At 43.9% G+C, this 22,136-nt stretch overlaps 1 protein-coding gene across 5 annotated transcripts; it reads left to right on the top strand.

Annotated features, from left to right (window-relative positions):
* The first annotated feature begins 1,004 nt into the window (after window positions 1-1,004).
* RABEPK (Rab9 effector protein with kelch motifs) lies at window positions 1,005-21,318 on the top strand. 5 transcript variants are annotated; one of them, XM_038549368.1, is made up of 9 exons: window positions 1,035-1,077; window positions 1,433-1,456; window positions 3,388-3,446; window positions 6,352-6,509; window positions 10,015-10,167; window positions 15,174-15,425; window positions 17,897-18,046; window positions 19,953-20,102; window positions 20,980-21,318. In XM_038549368.1, the coding sequence occupies exons 3-9, from the start codon at window positions 3,394-3,396 to the stop codon at window positions 21,270-21,272; spliced, it is 1,209 nt and encodes a 402-aa protein (XP_038405296.1). In that variant the 5' UTR covers window positions 1,035-1,077; window positions 1,433-1,456; window positions 3,388-3,393; the 3' UTR covers window positions 21,273-21,318. The 5 variants fall into 5 exon arrangements, with proteins under 5 accessions (XP_038405297.1, XP_038405295.1, XP_038405298.1 ...); XM_038549369.1 differs by lacking the exon at window positions 1,433-1,456 and having other exon boundaries at window positions 1,005-1,077; window positions 15,264-15,425; XM_038549367.1 differs by lacking the exon at window positions 1,433-1,456 and having other exon boundaries at window positions 1,005-1,077.
* The last annotated feature ends 818 nt before the right edge of the window (window positions 21,319-22,136 follow it).

The raw sequence follows: 22,136 nt of genomic DNA, 5'->3' as shown, positions 1-22,136 counted from the left end.
TTTGAACCCAGGCCTGTCTGGTTCCTACTAGGGTACCATGCTCTATGCTTGAGGAGCTCCTGTGGTCCCTTTCCTTAGCGTTTTCTTCTATTTCCTAGGACAGAACAACTGGCCTAGTCTTCCTAAATGATTGTTAAGTTCTCTGGAACATAGACATAGGTGAACCACCTCTCTATTTTCAGGAAAGCTGGAGACCAAAGGTAATGCCAAGGAGCAGTCTAATTTAGGTCTGCTGTCTAAACTTCATTTATAACTAGGAGTAGCATTGCACTTTACAGGAGACAACTCTGTGCCAGCCACTGAGTACTGGGCACTTTATATTCATTAGCTCATGTATTCCCCAACCATTACCTTGTGACAGAGCTCTTATTAGCATCTTATTAGCTCCATTTTACAGATGAGTGACACTGAGGGCCAGAGAAAAGTTGACTTTTCCAAGAATACTCTCTCTGATGAACTTTTTACGCCTTGCACTTTTTGCACATGTACTTAGTTGTTTTTTTTTCTGTTTAATCTAAGTTACACTGTAAACTCCAGGACGCCAGGGGTCAGGTTTGGTTCAGCATAGTGCCTGCCATAGTAACAAACGCTAATTATGGAACGAGTCAACTAAGGCGCAAACGGCTGAAATGGTCTAAAGGCCGCGCAGGGTGGTTTCACACCTAGGAAAGCATCTTTGATTCTCCCTTTCAAAAACCATTTCCAACAGCCGCTGGAACTGAAAATAGCCCTAATGCTGCAGCCGAAGGAATTTGGGTCTTCCAAGTGGACGCCCAACCCCGGCGCTTCGCTTGTAAATCGTCTCCCAAGGAGCCCGGGCTTATTTACTCCACCGGGGAGGATCGGCCCCAGGGACCGACGGCCTCTTTGGTTCCCGAGACACGCACGGCCCGGCCGCCGCTCGGGTCGGGGAGGGGCCCCGCGCGTCCCCTTGCAAGGGCGCGCCCCGGGAGCCCGGAGCCCGAGAGCGGTTGGCCGCCGCGCCCTTCCGGGTCGGGGTGGGCGGAGCGAAGGCCGAGCCCCGCCTACGTCACGGGGGGTGGAGCCTCCGCCCGGGAGCGTCCGGAGCCGCCGCAGGTAACGCGCCCCGGGTCTGGGGCTCTCCGCGCCGTGGGTCTCCAGCTTTCCCGGGCAGGGGCCGTCGCATCCTTGAGGATAGTGGGCCCGAGCCGGGTGGAGGGCACTGGGGAGGGCGTACGCGGACTCTGCCCTCTCCCGACCCTGACTCCCTTCCTCTGTCGCTGCCACGCGGGGATGGGCCTGCGGGATGGGACTGGCCAGGGGCAGCTGGACGCAGGGAGTCCCCGTCCGTGCGAAGTTTACCCCACTGGGCTCTGGTGACCGCGGTCAGTGGCTTAGGCCAAAGGTTGGATTTATTCAATCATCTCCCAGGAATCTCATCCATTTCTTTCTTCATTCGCTCCTTCCTCAGCTTGACTCCGAGCCAAGCCCATCGGTAGGTTGTCTGAATCTGAGAGTCCTAGCTCTGTTGGAATTTAGTCTAGAATCTGATCTATTCTGATCAAGACTTTTTTTTTTTTTTTTTCTTTATGATAGTCACACACACAGAGAGAGAGAGAGAGGCAGAGACACAGGCAGAGGGAGAAGCAGGCTCCATGCACCGGGAGCCCGCGTGGGATTCGATCCCGGGTCTCCAGGATCGCGCCCTGGGCCGAAGGCAGGCGCCAAACCCAGGGATCCCCATGATCTAAAGACTTTTATTATTTTTTTTTTAAATTTTTATTTATTTATGATAGTCACACAGAGAGAGAGAGAGGCAGAGACATAGGCAGAGGGAGAAGCAGGCTCCATGCACCAGGAGCCCGACGTGGGATTCAATCCCGGGTCTCCAGGATCGCGCCCTGGGCCAAAGGCGGGCGCTAAACCGCTGCACCACCCAGGGATCCCTAAAGACTTTTAAATAGATAATTACATTCAACATGATCCCCGCAGTGATGAGGGCTTAATCGATAGCCTTCAGAAGGAGAAGGAAGTAACTTGAGGATGTCAATGGAAAGGAACAAGTCAGGGAAGGTTATGCTGAGAAGGGGGGAGTACATTTGAACTGGGCTTTGGAGGTCCACTGGGAGTCTCCCAGTTGACAAGAAGGGGAGGGGTATTTTCATAGGGGAAATAGCACAAGATGCAAGATATGAAAGGGCCTGCCCTGTTAGGAACAACAAATATAGTAAGAATAGCTCACTATGGCAAGAAAGGGTGGAGCTGAGTTCCTGAGAAGAAGGTTGAATCCAGAATGCTTTTTTTTTTTTTTTTTAAGATTTTATTTATTTATTAATGAGAGACACAGAGAGGGGCAGAGACATAGGCAGAGGGAGAAGCAGGCTCCCTGTGGGGAGCCTGATGCGGGATTCGATGCCAGGACCCTGGGATCATGCCCTGAGCTGAAGGCAGACACTCAACCACTGAGCCACCTGGGTGCCCCAAAACATAAAATATTTTACATTTTGATGAGAGTGAACATTATATGACCCCTGAAAATTTTTTTGATATATGCCCCTTTTCCACAGAAAATCACAGACACAGAAAACGTTAGCCAAAAAGCTTCTATAGGGCAGCCTGGGTGGCTCAGCGGTTTAGGGCCGCCTTCAGCCCCCGGCGTGATCCTGGAGACCCGGGATGGAGTCCCACATCTGGCTCCCTGCATGGAGCCTGCTTCTCCCTCTGCCTGTGTCTCTGCCTCTCTCTCTCTCCTCTCTGTGTATTCTCATGAATAAATAAATAAAATCTTAAAAAAAAAAAGCTTCTATAATTGTGTTAATAAAGATGTGTAACATTTGCCTCCCAAATATAAGTTTATAGCAAAGGGTTGGTGATGCTTATTCAAATTAATCAGACCCTAGGAACTGGCACATCAAAAGGAAAATTTTTTTAAAAAGATTTTATTGTTTTTTTTTTTTAAGGTTTTATTTATTTATTCATGAGAGACACACAGAGAGAGAATGGCAGAGACACAGGCAGAGGGAGAAGCAGGTTCCATGCAGGGAGCCAAATGTGGGATTTGGTCCTGGGACTCTGGGATTATGCCCTGAGCCTAAGGCAGACACTCAAACGTTGAGCCACCCACGCATCCCAAGATTTTATTAATTTATTCATGTGAGACAGAGAAAGACAAAGACATAGGCAGAGGGAGAAGCAGCTCCCTGCAGGGAGCCTAATGTGGGATTGGATCCCAGGATCCGCGACCTGAACCAAAGGCAGATGCTCAACCTCTGAGCCACCCAGGCGCCCTCAAAAGGAAAGTTTTTTTTTTTTTTTTTTTTTCTTTTAAAGGAAAGTTTTTAAGGAAGGAAGTGACCTGATGTTTCCTGTGTTTTAGGTGGGAGATAATGTAAATGTCTAAAAAGTGCCTTTCTTTCTTATGCATAGGACACCATGAAACTGCTGCCAGTCTTGGAACCTGGAGACAAGCCCAGGAAAGCAACATGGTCTGTAAGGAAGGATTCAGATAGAGAAGAACATGAATTTTTGTTTCATTTTAAGTAGTTTACTAACATATTTGATCGTCTATGAAAAAGGGTAGAGCTGAAACTGTAGTTGCTGGTAATTAGACTCAAACTGAAAAAGTATTCAGAGGAAAGGTAGTGGGGCAATAATTATCACAGAGCAGATGTTGATTTTATTAAAATCCATTTACTAGGAAGAGTAAGGCACTGACCATCTGGCATCCTCAGGTCCAACACTGTGTTTTCCCTCAAGCTGTGACTCACTTTTAAGATTTCCAAGGAAGTGGATTTGGATTAAACCGGCCTTATTCCTTCTCAGCTGCTTGTTCAACCAACGTTTTATTCAACTAACACTGGCCTCTCAGGGGCATCTGCTGTATAGGTGCTAAAGGTACAAAGGTGAAAAGTCTCAGCATAGTGGGGGCTGCACTCAGCAGGTGATGGTGAGGAAATGTAGTCAGTACTGAAGCAGAGCTCACAGAAGGCTGTAGGGAGGAGTTAATACTTCTGTAGGACCTTGGAGGAAGTCTTTCTATTTGGGTTCCCTGCCTCCACTCTTGCTCTCTAGCCAACCTAAATCTGATTCTGGCATTTTCTGGTTTAAAACCCTTTTGTGCCTGATTTTTTTTTTTTTTTTTAAGGTTTTATTTATTCGTTTGAGAGGGAGAGTGCAAATACACCACCAGCAGGGGACAGTGGAGGAGCAAAGGGAGAGGGAGACTAACTCCCTGCTGAGCAGAGAGCCCCACTTGAGGCTTGACATGGGGCTCAATCTCAGGACCCGGAGATCATGACCTGAGTTGAAGGCAGACGCTTAACCAACTGAGCCATTCAGGCACCCCTTGTGCCTCTTTGATATTAAGATAAAAAACGGAGGCCTTAAAATGGCCCCTTGGACCTCCTATGATCTGTCCCTACCTGTCTTTCCAACCTCAAGTAGCCTAAATCATCCTTTGTTCTCTTTCTCTTCCTTAATAGCCCTTGCACCGCCCACTCTGGTGCTCTGTGTGCTAATCCTTACCTGGGTTGATCTTTCCCTCCATTTTTCATCCCTCTCTTTGCCTAGCTAACTTCTACTCATACTTCAGAGATCTGTTCAAATGGTGCTTCTTCAGGAAGCCTTCTCTGACCACGTCCTTCTCCTACCTCTCCTTATATAGGGTAAGGTCCTCTTATGATATGTTCTTATACTACATATGCCTTGTACTTCTTTATCGCACAATTAAAATAAAATGGATATATGTGAAATTATACATTTAATGTTTCTCTTCCCCACTAGTCTGTAAGGGCTCTGAAGGCAGGATCTTTTCCTCTTATTCACCATATATCTGGGTGGCTGTGTGCTCTTGGGTAAGTTATTTAATTTCTCTAAGTCTTGGGACTTCAGTTGTAAAAAAGCAGATGATGATAACAGTACTGTCCTCAAAGGGGTTTTGTGCAGATTAAGGGAAACCTGGACTGTAACGAAGTTAACGGCAGGCATGGTACATTGTTAGTGATCATTCAGGTGATAATAGGATGTGCGAATCTGGTTATTAGAAGAAAGATCTGGAAAAGAAATAGAGACTTGGAAATCACTGATGAATATATAGGTGGGTGGTAACTGAAACCATCACTGCAGATGAACGTGATAGACTTAAGTAGATGTACACAAGAAGAGAAGAGAATCCAAGGGTACCAAGGCTTGGGAGACAGCTGGTGGGAAAGGAATCAGAACAAGAAAACAAAAGAGCAGCCAGAAAGGTGGGTAGAGAACCAAAAGGAAGGGATGTGGGGAACCAGGTAAGAAGAAAGGTATGAGAAGGGATCAGGACTACCAAATGCTAGAGAGATCTAATGAGACAGGGCCTGAAAAATAGCTACAGAATTTTCTTATCCAACCAGGAAGTTTTAAGTATGTTTTTATAGCCAGCTTTTAGAGTAACTTTAGAGGGGCACCTGGGTGGCCTAGTTGGTTAGGTGTCTGCCTTGGGCTCAAGTCATGATCTCAGGGTCCTAGGATCTAGCCCCCTGTTCTCTGTTCTGTGGGGGGGACCTGCTTCTCCCCTGCTCTCTGCCTGTTGACCACCCCTGCTTTTGCATACTCTGTCGAGTATAAGAATAGAAACATCTTTAAAAAAAAAAAATAATAATTTTAGAGAATGGGATGGATGGATCCTATATTTGATTTTTTTTTAGTCCTAGCTCTGGATTCCATCAAGTTAAGCTTTATGAATAATCTGGGAAAACTCTTAACATCAATAAATTCTGGAGACTATTACTTGACGATGCATCACAGGCTAGTAGCAGGAGCATTGGGGCTATAGGTTCCTATGTGAGTGTTCCTGAAGCTCTAGCCACCATTTATTGAGCCCTTCCCTGCCCTGTTACAAGACCTCATCTTACCCTTCCCAGGTAAGAACTAGTGCCATCCTCATTTTATAAATAAGGAAACTAAGGAAGGATGAAATGGCTTCCAAAGGATCACACATCTCAAAAGCACCTGAATTGGGGCTTGAACCAGGTCTGCCTGAATTCACAAACCATGCTCATGGCTACTGTCTCATGCCAGGACACACCACCATACTTTTCTGGGTGTCAGTTTCCCCATCTACCCAATAGGGACAATTACTGGTCCAGTGCAGCATCCCTACTAGGTTAACATGAGACGAAGTAGTGACAAAATTGAAAAGTGAAAGGTTTTATGCAAATGGAGGATACTATTATTAATCATGGGAATACCACTTTGCTGGATATAACTGAAAGTGTGTGTGTGTGTGTGTGTGTGTGTGTGTGTGTGTGTGTATAAGAGCCCTCGGTCTAGTGAATAATTCATGAGGAGTGGAGAGAACACACTGCTGCATTTATTCTCCACTCAGGTCTCCTGAATGCATCCTCCCTTTGGCAGGTACACCTTGACCCCCCCTGGAGACAGCCCCTGTGCTCGGGTTGGCCACAGCTGTTCATATTTACCCCCAGTTGGTGATGCCAAGAGAGGGAAGGTCTTCATTGTTGGGGGAGCAGATCCGAACAGGAGCTTCTCAGATGTGTACACCATGGATCTGGGTAAGACCAGCAGCTGTGGAGCATGTGCCCTATCACCAGGGAGCAGAGCTTGTGCTATTGCCCATGACCAGAGCATTTGTAAGAACACCAGTTCAGACGAGATCACAGGGCTTTCGTCTAAGAAAATGAACATCACTGAGAAGTCCCTAACATTTCAGCAGACCTTTGGAATACATCTACCCATCCAATACCTTCTTTTTAAGGGCAACAAAGTCTGTTTAGAGCTCTGGACATCCAACCATTCCTTCATCAAATATTATTCTGGGAGACATTGATGGTTCCACTTCCTCTTCCCTCCACATATCCAATTAATCACCAAGTCCTAAATGTCTCTATCTCCATCCGTATCTGTCCATTTCCCCTGCTACTACTGTAGTCCAAGCATTAGTACTTCTCAACTAGACATTACAACAGTATCTTCTCTGGTCTCCCGGCTGCCAAGTTTACCCCTGTATGGTGCATTTTCTATACCCAGCTGGAGAGTATTGTCTAAATCTGACCATGTCACTCTCACGTTTCAAGCCTTTTCCCACTCATCTCTTGGCTCTCCCATTTCTTTGCTACACTAAGTAACCTTCAGTTCCTTGAACATGTCTCAAACCTGGTCTCCAAGCTTTTGGACATGTTGTTCCCTGTGCTTTGAGGGCTCTTCTCTTTCCTTATCACCTGACTATTCATCTTTCAGATCCCAGATTAACTGTCCCTTCCATCGGGAAGCTTTCCCTGATACTTCTGGACTAGTTTAGGCCTACAATTGGAAAGGAGAAACCATTCTGTTTTCCTTCTCTACTTGTACGTCTCCTCTCAACTCTAGTCTTAATACTTCATTTCTGGCCACCAAATGTCTGAGTGTCTTTCCACACACCAAGCAATTCTGCAACACCTGCTGAGTATCCTACAACTCCATTCAGTTCTGACAAGATCCACCTGGACTTAGCATCAGATCCCACCAGTTAAGGACTCAGTTCCGTAGTACTCTCCTACCCCTCTCCCACTCAAGACACTAACCAGGAGTTCAGGTCATTGTGTGTGCTTCTGACCTGCCAACTATAAATCAGATACCCATGATCCCCTCCTTGGGTTCCATTAATTTGCTAGAGTGGCTCACAGAACTTAGGGAAATAGTTTACTTACTAGATCATTGGTTTATTATAAAGATACAACTCAGGAACAGCCAGATGGAAGAGATGCATAAGGCAAGGTATGGGAGAAGGGTACAGAGCTTCCATACCCTCTGCAAGTGCACCATCTTCCTAGCACCTCCATGTGTTTACCAACCTGGATGCTCTCCAAACCCCTTCTGGGTTTTTCTGGAGGCTTTTTTACACAGGCATGATTGATTAAATTACTGGCCATTGGTGATTGATTCAACCTCTAGCCCCTCTGCCTTTCCCAGAGGTGGGGGTGGGAGGCTGGGACTGAAAGTTCCAACCCTCTAATCATATGGTTGGTTCTCCTAGCAACCAGCCCCCATCCTTAGGGCTCCAGAAGTCACCTCATAAACATAAACCCAGGTGTGGTTGACAGGGGCTTGTTTCATAAGACACTTTTTTCAGTCTTACAATTTGGTAAATTCCAAGAGTTTTAAGAGCTCTGGGCCTGGAACTGACAATGATCACATATATATTTCCTTTTTTTTTTCACATATATATTTCTTAATATAAATCACAATGTCCTAACCACCCTCTATGTTTCCATAGTATTCTATAATTTCCCATTCTTTTTTTTTTTTTAATTTCTTTTTAATTTCCCATTCTTATACCCCTTCACAGATCTTTTTTTTTTTAAGATTTTATTTATTTATTCATGAGAGACACACAGAGAGAGGCAGAGACACAGGAAGAGGGAGAAGCAGGCTCCATGCAGGGAGCCAGATGTGGGACTCCATCCTGGGTCTCCAGGATCACGCCCTGGGCTGAAGGCGGCGCTAAACCGCTGAGCCATCCGGGCTGCCCCCCCCTTCACAGATCTTACCACATGTGATTGTTTCTTGTCTGTCTTCCCCCACAAGAATGTAAGCGCCTTGGAAACAGGGAATATAGTTATATTATTCATCATTATATCCCCAGCCACGACTATAGTGCCTGGTACAGAGTAGATGTTTTTAAAAAATTAATTAATTTCTTTAGAGAGAAAGAGTGAGTGAGTGCACAAGAAAGGGGCAGAGAGATAGGAAGAGAGAGAATCTTTAAGCAGGCTCTGTGCTTTGAGCATGGAGCCCCACAAAGGGCTCAATCTCCTGTCCCTGAGATCATGACCTAGCTGAAATCAAGAGTCAGATGCTTAACTGACTGAGCCACCCAGATGCCCCCAGAATGGGTGCTTTTTAAGTATTTGGATGGAAGGATGAATTAACGAATAAATGAAGAACGAACAAATGGTGACCACTCTGTGCTATACACAATGGCAGAAGAAAACCAGTGGCCCACATGCATGTTTTGTTAGGTCCCTGTGACATGCTGTTATTATTTTAATCTAAGCTGTTCACCAACAAAATGTGCAAGGGTCTACGTATAAAAATGGAAAAATGGTATGGTTTCTCCTGATAATTTTGGGAGATCTGATATCATAGGTCTACATGGCAACAGGAGAGCTGCCGCCAATCAGTGGGCTTCTCATCCCCCAATTTGCCACATTTCCTCCTATGTAGGCATTTGAATTTCTGCACCCAGCGCTAGGAAAACAAAGACAAATGAAATCTCTTCCAGCCCTTAAGGAACTCACTGTCTATTCACTTACATCTTTGAGGGGACCCATTACTAGCTTTGTGACTCTGGCCAACCTGTCTAACCCATCTGGGCTTCAGTGTCCTGTAAAATGGGGATAATAACTTAGATCCCTTGGCAGTTGTGAACTTGTTTAGCCAGGAATCATTTAGTTTCAGGTAACAGAAACTCTCTTAAACTGGCAAAAAACAAACAAACAAACAAAACGGAAGAATCCAAACATAGGAAATACAGCCTAGTCTCAGGAGAGAGTAGATGCAGGAATTGGAAAGTTGTCAAAAACCATCTACTTTCTCCCTCACTCTCTCTGGGGAGATCTGCTTCTTTAGGTGGATGCTACTTTTTCTCTTCTCCATACCTTGGCTGTAGCTACTTCTCTACACATGATGGAAGAAATCCAGAAATTTTGTTTGAATTCTAGCTTCTCTGGAGGGAGGATCTGATTGACCCATTTTGGGTCAAGTGACTTTCCTTGACCCAATCCACTGAGACCATGAAGTGAAGGTGTTATAGTACAAACAGGTCTCCTGGGATCCCTACCCCAGTGGTTGAGAGAATGGGGATAGTTTCCCTAAAGGAAGGTTTATGGACCAGGCAGACAGCCCCTGAAGTTCTATTATAGAACTTTTTCAGAATTTGACCATATTCCCTACAAGTGATTTGTTGGTAGTTCACTTTATACCTTTGACCCTTTTCTCCTCACTACCTGCCCCCAGATTTATCAACCGATATAAGCAATTGGCAGGTTCAATGTAGGGACTGAGTGAAATGTCTTCTAGGAACACACCGGTGGAACTTAGCCACCTCGGAGGGCCTTTTGCCCCGGTACGAGCACGCCAGCTTCGTTCCCTCTTGCGCCCCTCATACCATCTGGGTGTTTGGAGGTGCTGACCAGTCAGGAAATCGAAATTGCCTACAAATTCTGAATCCTGGTAAGTAATCAAAGGTTATTTCATTTACCTAAATAAGGAAATAAATCCAATTCCATTTCCTGTAGCAAAATTCATTTGGATTGTCCTGCATAATTCATTTAACTTTGTTGACCTCATAGAAAATAAGAATTTAAAAAGAAAAAAGAATTTTTTTAAAAGATTTTATTTATTTAGGGGTACCTGAGTGGCTCCATGGTTGAACATCTGCCTTTGGCTCAGGTTGCGATCCTGGGGTTCTGAGATAGAGAACCACATTGGGCTTTCTGCAGGGAGCCTTTTTCTCCTTGTGCCTATGTCTCTGCCTCTCTGTGTATCTCATGAATAAATAAATAAAATCTTTAAAAAAAAAAGGATTTTATTTATTTATTTGAGAGAGAAACTGAGAGAACATGAGCAGGGGAGAGAGGAGCAGAGAGAGAGAGGGAGAAGCAGACTCCCCCCTGAGCAGGGAGCCTGACACAGGGCTCCATCCCAGTACCTTGGGATCATGAGCTGAGCCAAAGGCATACACTTAACCAACTGAGCCACCCAGGCACCCAAAAATAGGAATTTTAACTTCTGGCAGAATCTGAAAATAATAGAATTACATCTCCCCCTCTGCTTTATAACATGCACAATTATCAACTTTTTTTTTTAAGATTTTATTTATTCATGAGAGACACAGAGAGAGAGAGAGAGAGGCAGAGACATAGGCAGAGGGAGAAGCAGGCTCCATGCAGGGAGCCTGATATGGGGCTCGATCCTGGGACTTGATCCCAGAACTACAGGACCATGCCCTGGGCCAAAGGCAGGGGCTAAACTACTGAGCCAACCAGGGATCCCCCAATTATCAAGTTCTTAAAAGCCAAAGCTAGGAGAAACTTCAGAGAAAGCTATGGCAAGTGGGCGACCAAGGGAAATGACTTTCCTAAAATCACCAAGGAGTTAGTGACTAAGCCAGCCTAGAACCTGTCACCTAGATCCTAGATCAGGGGTCTCATATGGGGGCGATTATGTCCCTACGGGGATTTTTGGCCATGTCTGGACACATTTTTGGTGATCAAGCACAAGGTGTGGGGGGTTACTACTGGCATCTAGTGGGCAGAGGCCAGAGATGCTGCTCTCCATTCTGTAATACACAGGACAGCTCCCCATAAGAGTGAATTATCTAGTCTCAAATGCCAATAATGCCAAAGTTAGAAACCCTGACCTAGATCCTCCTATTATGTTTCTTTTAGCCAAACAGTACAAAGTTCCTGTCTAGTCTCACCAGCAGTTTTATCACCAATGCAGCAGTTTAGGAAGATCTTTTTTGAGGGGAATGTTCCTGAACCACCATGGGAAGTGGGCTTGTCTCTTTGCTAAAAATTGCAATTAACAGGGACTCCTGAGTGGCTCAGGAGTTGAGCATCTGCCTTTGGCTCAGGGCATGATCCTCGGGTCTGGGGATTGAATCCCACATCGGGCTCCCTGTGAAGAGCCTGCTTCTCCCTCTGCCTATGTCTCTGCCTCTCTCTTTCATAAGAAAATGAATAAAATCTTTAAAAAAATTACAGTTAACAGGGCTCCTGGGTGGCTTGGTTGAACATCTTTCTGCTCAGGTCGTGATCCCTGGGTCCTAGGATCCAGCTTCACTTAGGGGTCCCTGCTCAGTCTGCTTCTCCCTCTGCTGCTCCCCCTCCCCTGCTCATGCTCTCTCTCTCTCTTTCTCTGCCAAATAGATAAATAAAATCTTTATTTAATTTTTTAAGATTTTATTTATTCATTCATTAGAGACACAGATGTCTCTGCCATGGGCAGAGGGAGAGGCCAGCTCCATGCAGGAAGCCTGATGCAGGACTTGATCCCAGGACCCCAGGATCACAATCTGAGCCAAAGGCAGATTGGCTCAACCACTGAGCCACCCAGGTTCCCAATAAATAAAATCTTTAAACAAAAATAAAAATTACAATTAAAAATTTTTGTTTTCTCCTTTTAATTTCATAATTACTGTGGAAATGGTTTCCTATTAACATTGTTTTAACATCACTTTTAATGGCTGAATGACACTCCATTTTGTGACAATACCATAATTTAGTTTGTTTTCACATTTTTACCATTATAAATAACAAAGTGTAAGCATCTCTGTTCAGAAGTCATTGACAATTATTTACGTAGAATTCATGCCCAGAAAGAAAAAGACCAACTAAAACACTATGAACTTTAAGGCTTTAGATACATGCTACCCAATGGCTCTCCAGAGTTTTCCAACTGCTTCTCTCTCCAGCTGTATGTAATTTTCACTCCTGAGTGGTGTTGAATTTCTTTTTTTTTTTAAGCAGGCTCCACACCCAGTGTGGAGCTCAACATGGGGCTTAAATTCACAACCCTGAGATCAAGAGTTGGATGCTTAACCAACTAAGCCATCCAGGCACCCCAAGATTTTGTTTTTAAGTAACCTCTGTACCTAGTGTGGGGCTTGAACTCACAAACCTGATATCAAGAGTCACATGTTCCACTGACTGGGCCAGCCAGGCACCCCCAAATTTATCATTTTTTAAACACTGCTAATTTGATAAGCAAAAAAACTTATTTATTTATTTTTTGAAGATTTTATTTATTTATTCATGAGAGACGCAGAGAGAGGCAGAGACACAGGCAGAGGGAGAAGCAGGCTCCATGCAGGGAGCCTGACGTGGGATTCGATCCCGGGTCTCCAGGACCACGCCCTGGGCTGAAGGCAGCGCTAAACCGCTGAGCCACCCAGGTGTCCAGCAAAAAAACTTATATCTCGTTATTTAAATATGCATTTTGTTAACAATTAGCAACCTGGATATTTTTCATATGACAGTCAACTCTTGCCAGTGCTCTATCAGTAAGATGCTTGTTTGCAAATAGTTGGTCTTCTGTCACGTTGGGATAATAATAGTTCTTACCTTGTCAAGTTTGGCAATGATTTAAAGTAACTCAGTATCTGGCACATAGTTAATGCTCAATAATTGTTGTTGTGGTTGATGCAGCTATGGTTTGGCAGATGGAAATCAGTTCTGGATCCCTGGCCTTTTGATTTTCAATGATGGCATCCATTTGAATAAAATACAGAAAATTTGGAAAGCCTCTGTCAAAAGGAATTGATTTTCTACCAGATCTCATTTCTCTCCTAGAAAGTATAATTTAACAGCATGCCCAAGAAATATAAAAATGTGAATCATTAGCTATTTTGTTACTAAGGCCAGTCTGTCAAATGGCTTAGGACTCCTTTGTGATTATTTGTGCTAGGTGCTTTGACTTGGCAGCAACTCAATCCCAGGCTTTTCTGATCCTGGAGGTCGTGTACTTTCTAACTCCCAGATTCTAAATCTAAGATCCAAAAGCTCTCCAAGATCCATAGCTATAGAGATGATTATTATATTTTGCTTTGGATATAGGCTGAGACTTGTTTCATATCCAGGTTCATGTTTGAGTCTCATACATATTACAGGTGCTTCCCATGGCACTCTGTATACTGAATGAAGACCTTTACAAATGGCACAGAATTTCTTAGGCAAGAAATAATTCCTGGTGTGTTGTGGTGGCACGAGTGTGGGGATCTTGACAGATCTGAGTTCATGCTTCTGCTCTGCTACTCACTAGCCCTGCAACCTGGGGGAAGAATTTAAGTTTTCTGAGCTTCAGTTACCTCATCTGCAATATGAGGGTACTTTCCAGAGACTTCCTAGAATTGAGTGGGGAGGAAAGACCAAATGCTAAGGACAATCATTCTGTACCAAGCAGGTGCTCGATTAATGCATCTATTTTTATAAAACTCATGCTATATTCTAAAAAAAAAAAAAAAAAAGATAAGCTTCTTTGCACCTTCCCAAGTGGTTAAATTTTATTCTCAAGTCAGAAGAGTGGAAAATACATAGATCTTGGTGTTTTCAAAATGGAATCTGAATCCCAACTCAGCCATTTATTAGCCATGTCTCTTTATTTTTTAGTTTTTTTTTTTTAAAGATTTTATTTATTCATGAGAGAAACAGAGAGGCAGAGACATAGGCAGAGGGAGAAGCAGGCTCTTCACAGGGAGCCTGACGTGGGACTCGATTCCCAGACTTGGGATCACGCCCTGAGCTGAAGGCAGATGCTCAACTGCTGAGCCACCCAGGCGTCCCCATTTTTAAGATTTTATTTATTTATTTGTTTGTTTGAGAGTGAGACAGCATGAGCAGGGGGAGGGGCAGAGGGAGAAGCAGACTCCCACTGAGCAGGAAGCCTGATGCGGGCTTAACCTGAGCTGAAGGTAGATGCTTAACTGACTGAGCCACACTTAACTGACTGAGCCACACAAGCACCCCTATTTTATTTTGTTTTAGATCTTTTAAGTAAATCTCTATATCCATTGTGGGGCTCAAATCCACAACCTCATGATCAAGAGTTGCATGCTCCTCTGGCTGAGGCAGCCAGGCACCTCTAGCCATGTCACTTTAAACAAATAACTTCATCTGTTTCTGCTTCAATTCTCTTATCTGTAAAATGAAGAAACTAATATTTACTTAGCATTTACTATTTAGAAGGAGCTATTATTATTACTACTGACACTATGATAACTTTGTTTTCTTTTTGTTTTTTTAAGATTTTATTCATTCATTTAAGAGAGAGACACACACACAAAGATAGTACAAGCAGGGTGTAGGAGAGTCAGAAGGAGAGGAAGAAGCATGTTCCTCGCTGAACAAGGAGCCTGACTTGGGCTATCCAGAGATCATGACCTGAGCCAAAGGCAGACTCTTAACCATCTGAACCATCCAGGCACCCCTGTCTATTTTCTTTTAATGGCCACATATTCTGGGAAATTTGGCACAGTTAGATCTACCCTCTCAGAGAGGACGTTCAAAGGAAGATCTCTTAAAAACAAATCGACCTCATTTTTAATTGAGCGTGTGACTTTTCAATCTTGGGGATTTGACTCTATCTGGGAAAATTCTCACTATCACCCTCTACCCCTCCTTGACTTTGGTGGTACGTGAACCCCACCTAAATCTCTGCTGTCCCTCTTGGGGTTGGAGGTGTGGAAGGTAACCCTGCCTACCCTCAGAGTCAAGATCAGAGGTCCATCAGCTTGGATATCTTAGGCTCCTGCCTTCTCTCTGGACCAGCAACCAGGACTTGGACCATGCCAGAGGTGACCAGTTGTCCACCATCCCCAAGAACATTGCACACATCATCTGCAGCCATTGGAAACCAGCTGTATGTCTTCGGGGGTGGAGAGAGAGGTGCCCAGCCTGTGCAGGATGTGAAGCTGCATGTGTTTGACGCAAGTATGGACTAGTGGACACAAGAGGGCTGCCACTTAGCAGGTCAGAGCCACCCTCGCCTACAGCTTACCTGATATAGGAGGCAGAGGTTAAAAAATGACATTTTGTATGAGTGTCTCACTTCTAGATGTCTTAGATGTGTCCCTTAGCTAATATCTTCTTCCCATAGCAAAATTTGCATTTAAGAAGATATAAATGATCAATTTAAAATATTTAAATGGTGTAACTTATAAAGCAAAAGAGTAAAAGTATCCCCTTTAGCTTTTCCTTCCCACTCCCCAAACAGGTAAAAACTGTTAGCAGTTCCTAATGTCTCCTTCCAGACTTCCCTTTGCATTTATACATCATACATATGTGTAAATGGACACTTAAGAATTTTCTGCTAATTTGATGGGGATCCCTGGGTGGCTCAGCGGTTTAGTGCCTGCCTTTGGCCCAGGGTGTGATCCTGGAGTCCCGGGATCGAGTCCCACATCGGGCTCCCTGCATGGAGCCTGCTTCTCCCTCCGCCTGTGTCTCTATGTATACTATATGTATATACATATATACTATATGTATATATAAAATACTGTAACTCCCAAATTATTAACATCTCAGCGTGTTTCCAATTTTTCTTTTAGTTTTTGACTTTTTTTTTTTTTTTAAGATTTTATTTATTTATTCATGAGAGACACAGAGAGAGGCAGATACATAGGCAGAGGGAGAAGCAGGCTCCCTGTAGGGAGTGTGATGCGGAACTCGAGCCCAGGAGCCCGGGATCACAACCTGACCCAAGGGCAGATGCTCAACCACTGAGCCACCCAGGTGCCCCTCCAATCTTTTTTTTTTTTTTAATGGCAGAGATGGGGCACCTGGCTCTCTCAGTTGGTAGAGCATGAGACTCAATCCTGGGATCGTGAGATTGAGCCCCATGTTGGGGGTAGAGTTTACTTAATAAAAATAAATAAGTAAAAATTTAAAAACAAAGATAATTCTATATGTAATATTTGTATCCTATATTTTTCACTTAAGCACTTTCCCTGTGATCATGAAGTCTTCAACATTTTTATTTGTTTGGTTGGTTTTTTGTTTGTTTGAAGTAGGCTCCACGCCCAGTGTAGGGCTTGAACTGACCCTGAGATCAAGAGTAGCATGCTCTACTGGCCAGCCAGCGTGCCTCAATCTTTAATATTTTATTTTATTTTATTTTATTTTATTTTATTTTATTTATTATTTTTTTTAAAGATTTTATTTATTTTTTCATGAGAGATACAGAGAGAGAGAGGCAGAGACACAGGCAGAGAGAAGCAGGCTCCATGCAGGGAGCCCGATGTGGGACTCGATCCCAGGTCTCCAGGGTCACACCCTGGGGTGAAGGCAGGCGCTAAACCGCTGAGCCATCCAGGGATCCCAATCTTCAACATTTTATTTTATTTTATTTATTTTTTTTTTTAAATTTTTTTATTTATTTATGATAGTCACACAGAGAGAGAGAGAGAGGCAGAGACACAGGCAGAGGGAGAAGCAGGCTCCATGCACCGAGAGCCCGATGTGGGATTCGATCCTGGGTCTCCAGGATCGCGCCCTGGGCCAAAGGCAGGCGCTAACCCACTGCACCACCCAGGGATCCCTTCAACATTTTAAAATAAATACATAGTATTCTATCATGACTGCAGCAATAACAACCACTCACCTATTGGTGCACTGAAGCTACTTTCAGAGTTTCTCTATTACAAACAATGCTGTGATGAACGTGTTTGTGCATAATAATTTTTCAGATTATTTCAGATTGTGTTCCTTCGAACAGTGGGGCTCCATTCACAACCTCAGGCATGCCACAAATAGTAATTCTAACACAAACTTTCGTGTTCTGAGTACTTTCTCTGAGCTTATGCTTTATGTACATCATCTCATTTAATCCACACTTCAACTGGAGAGCTAGGTATTCTCTTTATCCCCATTTTACAGCTGTAAAAACTAGAGCTTAGGGAATCACTGATGCAAGGCACAAAGTTATTCAGTGAAATGACCTTGTTTTAACGCCACAGCCTGTGTTGTAACTCTTATCCTGTACTGACTACTTCAAAAGTAGTCTTTTTCCCCCATGCTTCCAGCAAATCAATTAAAGATATTGTCTTGAAAAAGGAGGACTCTGAGGGCCTGTCACAGAAGAACCAAACTTGTTCTTTTAAACTCTGGGGCAGTTCCAGGTTGAAGCTTTTAAAATTCAAAACAAGGAATGGCTTCCTAATGCCCAGTAGAAGGAGCAGGCATGTTAGGTAGTAAATTCTCCAGCCCAGGAAGTGTTCAAGCAGAGTCTATACAGGCTTAGAAAAAGGGAGAACTGGATTGGGTTGGCAAGTTGGAGTGAATAACCCCACTGTCACTTTCTGCTTTGAGCATCTCAGCTTGCTGGAAAGTGAAGCTTGGGTCTATTTTCTCATGTTCTTGCTTCTTAGCTTTTTCATCTGTTGTCAATGAATTTACTTTTCTAGACAGTCTGACCTGGTCACAGCCAGAGACACTTGGAAAACCTCCATCCCCACGGCATGGTCATGTGATGGTGGCAGCAGGGACAAAGCTCTTCATCCATGGAGGCTTGGCAGGAGACAAATTCTATGATGATCTCCACTGCATTGATATACGTAAGTAGGATAGAGGGCATAAGGGCTTGTCTGCTTAAAATTAATTAAAATATGCTTTGATAGAATATAGCTTCACTCATAAGTGTGGGTAAATTGACCAGCCAGCAGAATCTTAGCTAGATTTGACAGATTTCTGTCAAATGTGGCCTGAATAATAATAATAATACCAATGAAAGCAATCACTTTCCGAGTGTACTCGCTATGTGCCCAGCCATTAATTATCTCTTATGTTTCCAACAACCCTGCTCTTTCATTAAAATTCATTATGCTTGGGTGGCCCAGGTGGCTCAGCGGTTTAGCCACCGCTTCAGCCTGGGGGCTGATCCTGGAGACCCGGGATCGAGTCCCACGTCGGGCTCCCTGCATGGAGCCTGCTTCTCCCTCTGCCTGTGTCTCTGCCTCTCTCTCTCTCTCTCTCTCTCTCCCTCTCTCTCCCTCTCTCTCTCTCTGTGTCGCTCATTAATAAATAAATAAAATCTTTAAAAAATTCATTATGCTTTGTATTCTCTGACTGCCATTAATCATTAACCCTATGCTCATAAGGGGCATGGATAATTTTGAATGTGTCCGGTGGTTGGTGACCAGAATTACCATGCTAAATGGTTAAAAACACCAGAAAGAGGAGTTAGGGAGAATGTGAGAATTGTCCATAGGGTCTGAAGGGCTGACAAGTCCTAGAGATCCTGGACTCATTCTGGGTCATTCTTTCAGACTATGAGCTCCCTTAGGGCTGGGGTTTTGTCTCTTTTGTTCCTCTCCAGTATATTTCCAGCACTTAACACAGTGTCTGGTAGATTGAGGGGGATGACTGCATATCTTGAGTGGATAAATAAATGTCTTTTGCGTTGCTCCAGACTACAAGAATTGGAACAGTGGGCAGAAGGCAGGAGAACTGCTGTGTAGTTTATTGGGCTACCTTGCCCAACAATGGATTCTGTGGCTCGGTGACATCTGAGGCTAGGCAACACTGGCTGGGATTATTATATTGGCAAGAGTTTTGGCTACACTGGGTAATTCTCCCTTCCAACTCTGAGATGCTGGGTCCCTGCCTTGAATTGACAGATGGAAAATATCTTCACAGAAGTGTTCCTTGCAGCAGTCAAATGGAGTTTTAATGCGTATTTTAAAAGAGAAAGCCCTTTACTCCCTTGCACTGAGGAACTACTTTCTGGCTACTTCTCACCCTTTCCTACCCCATTAATTCTCTAAACCTAAAATTCAATAATATCTTGCTTCATTTCAATGTTTGTTTGAAAAGATGCAAATATCTTTGCAGAAATAGTTTGGGAGCAGGTGCTTGAAGCAGCACATAAAGTGTGGAGAACACAGGTTCTAGCATCAGACTTGATTATCATTCTAACTGTGCAGCTTGCTGGCTGTGAGATCTTAGACAACTATTTCCCTCTTTGATGCTGTTTCTTCACCAGGAAAAAGAAAGAGAGGAGGCAGAAGTAATAGCAGCTTCATAGGACTGTTTTCGAGCAAGCAAAATATTTAAAGTGTCTAGCCAGCACTCACAAAAGTTGTTTTCTAAGGAACTGATAGTATTTAAAAAGCACACACACAGGCATGGAACTTAACTCCTTCCGGGCTCCAAATTGGTAAATGGTGACAGTCACCAAAGATATTATATTATTCAGTGTGCTCCAAAGACCATTTACATCAGACTCACCTGAGATACTTGTTAAAACTATAAAGTGCTGAGCTCCTCCTCCCTCCCTGGACACCCAAACAGAATTTCAAGCTTCCCCAGGTAATTTCTGTGCAAATTAAACCTTGCTGTATTACCTCTCAGGGTGCTTTGTGAATGACCTTCAGTGAGTGGTTTGCCCACTGCAAGAGTCTGACAGGTAAGGTTGAGTCCATATTCTGGGTCATGTTGTACCCACTTTCTTTCTCTTGGCAGGTGATATGAAGTGGCAGGAGCTAAGTCCCACGGGGGCACCTCCCACAGGCTGTGCTGCCCACTCAGCTGTGGCTGTAGGGAAACACCTGTACATCTTTGGAGGGATGACTCCCACAGGAGCACTGGATACAATGTACCAGTATCACATAGGTGAGCAGGTGTTCACTGTGGGTCTTTAAACAAATGTTTAAACAAATATGACCAGGATGCCTGGGTGGCTCAGTGGTTGAGCATCTGCCTTTGGCTCAGGTCATGATCCCGGGGTCCTGGGATTGAGTCCTCCATTGGGCTCCCCACAGGGAGCTTGCTATCCCCTCTGCCCATGTCTCTGCCTCTCTCTGTCTCTCATGAATGAATAAAATCTTTTAAAAAATAAAATAAAATAGGGCAGCCCCGGTGGCTCAGCAGTTTAGTGCCACCTTCACCCCAGGGCCTGACCCCAGAGACCCGGGATGGAGTCCCACGTCAGGCTCCCTGCAGGGGATCGAATCCCCCTGCAGGGAGCCTGCTCCTCCCTCTGCCCGAGTCTCTGCCTCTCTCTCTCTCTCTCTCTCTCTCTCTCTGTCTCTCATGAATAAATAAATAAAATCTTAAAATAAATAAATAAATAAATATGACCATTCTTTGGAAAGTATCACAGTACTTTGGTTTTTCCCTTTGTATCTAAATCCAAAGGAATGAAAACCAAACTTCTAGGGAATGACATCATGAAAGCAGTAACACTGTCATTAGATGTTTTTTTAAAGATTTATTTTAGAGAGAGAGCATGAATGGGAGGGGCAGAGGGAGAGGGAGAATCCCAAGCTGACTCCACACATTGCTGGATGCACGGCTGTCTCACAACCCTAAGATCAGGACCTGAGCCAAAACCAAGAGTCAGATGCCTAACCCACTGTGCCACCCAGGCGCCCCAGATTTTTTTTTTCTTTTATTTCCTATTTCTGTTAAGGCTGCTAAAGCAAATCATTGTACATTTCTGGAAATTTCTTAACACAGAGCCTGTGTATTTGTCTTTTTTCTAACATAGAAAAGCAGCATTGGACCTTGCTTAAATTTGATAATTTTCTACCCCCTGGACGATTGGATCATTCCATGTGTGTCATTCCATGGCCAGTGAGGTGTATGTCTGAGAAAGAAGATTCAAATTCTGCCACTCTAAACTATGATACTGAGGAAGGGGATTCCACCGACCAAGGAGTGACACAAGGTGGTGACTCACATGAGGAAAGCCAGACTGACACACTGCTCTGTTTTGTGTTTGGCGGGATGAATACAGAAGGGGAAGTCTATAGTGACTGTATTGTGACTGTAGTTGACTAATAAATCCCACATTTTTATTAAATGACAATCTTTCAGCAAAGTCAAATGAAGCCTTAACTGTTTTATCCCTCCCAAAATATTTTCTGCACTATATATTCCTCTTATCTACTTTGGTAGGTGAGGAAATGGATACCCCAGGGCAAAAACCTCTATTAAAAGGTTTTACCAGCAATACAGCCCAAGTAAATGTGATTGCTTCAGAATATTGAGCACAAAGGAATGCCTAACTGGCTTCATCAGAATATGCGACGCTTGACGCTTGATCTCAGGATTCTAAGTTCAAGCCCCACATTGGGTGTAGAGATTACTTAAAATCTTAAAAAAAAAAAAAAAACCACAAAAATATTGCAGAATTAACGGGTATAAATTAGGGAGTAGACTAACAGGTTTAAGTCTTTGTAGTATTCAGTAGCTGCTCTCTAGAAAGAAGTGCAGCCTGTTGGCATTTGGTACTGAGAGCCATTGGGGACAGAGATGAAGACTGTCCCTTGTCTTTCCCAACCACCTGCCAACTCCACAACACACAGCAGGTCATTTTTAATGTTTGTATTGAACTTGACCTGAAGACCTTTGGTATTACACTCCAGGCTTGTTCAAATACTTCTGGGAGGGGCCTGGGCCTTGGAGTAAAATAATCATGCCATCAGGTTCCAGTTCTGCCACAGTTAGCAAATTAACCTTTAAGCTGGTTGCCCACCTATAAAATATTTATCCTTGAGCAGTATTGGGTTTATTAGTACCAGAGAGCCTGCTCTTTATTGATCACACAAAATTATCCATTTAGATCATCCCTTTCCTCAGGAAGCCAATCTAAGTAATCTTGAACCTCTTTTGATACAAATACTGCCTTAGATCCACAATTGT

Source organism: Canis lupus, chromosome 9 (assembly GCF_011100685.1).
Source record: "Canis lupus familiaris isolate Mischka breed German Shepherd chromosome 9, alternate assembly UU_Cfam_GSD_1.0, whole genome shotgun sequence".
Classification (NCBI taxonomy): domain Eukaryota; kingdom Metazoa; phylum Chordata; class Mammalia; order Carnivora; family Canidae; genus Canis; species Canis lupus.
Note: the sequence above shows the minus strand (reverse complement) of the source record. Positions and strands in the feature narration are given on the sequence as shown.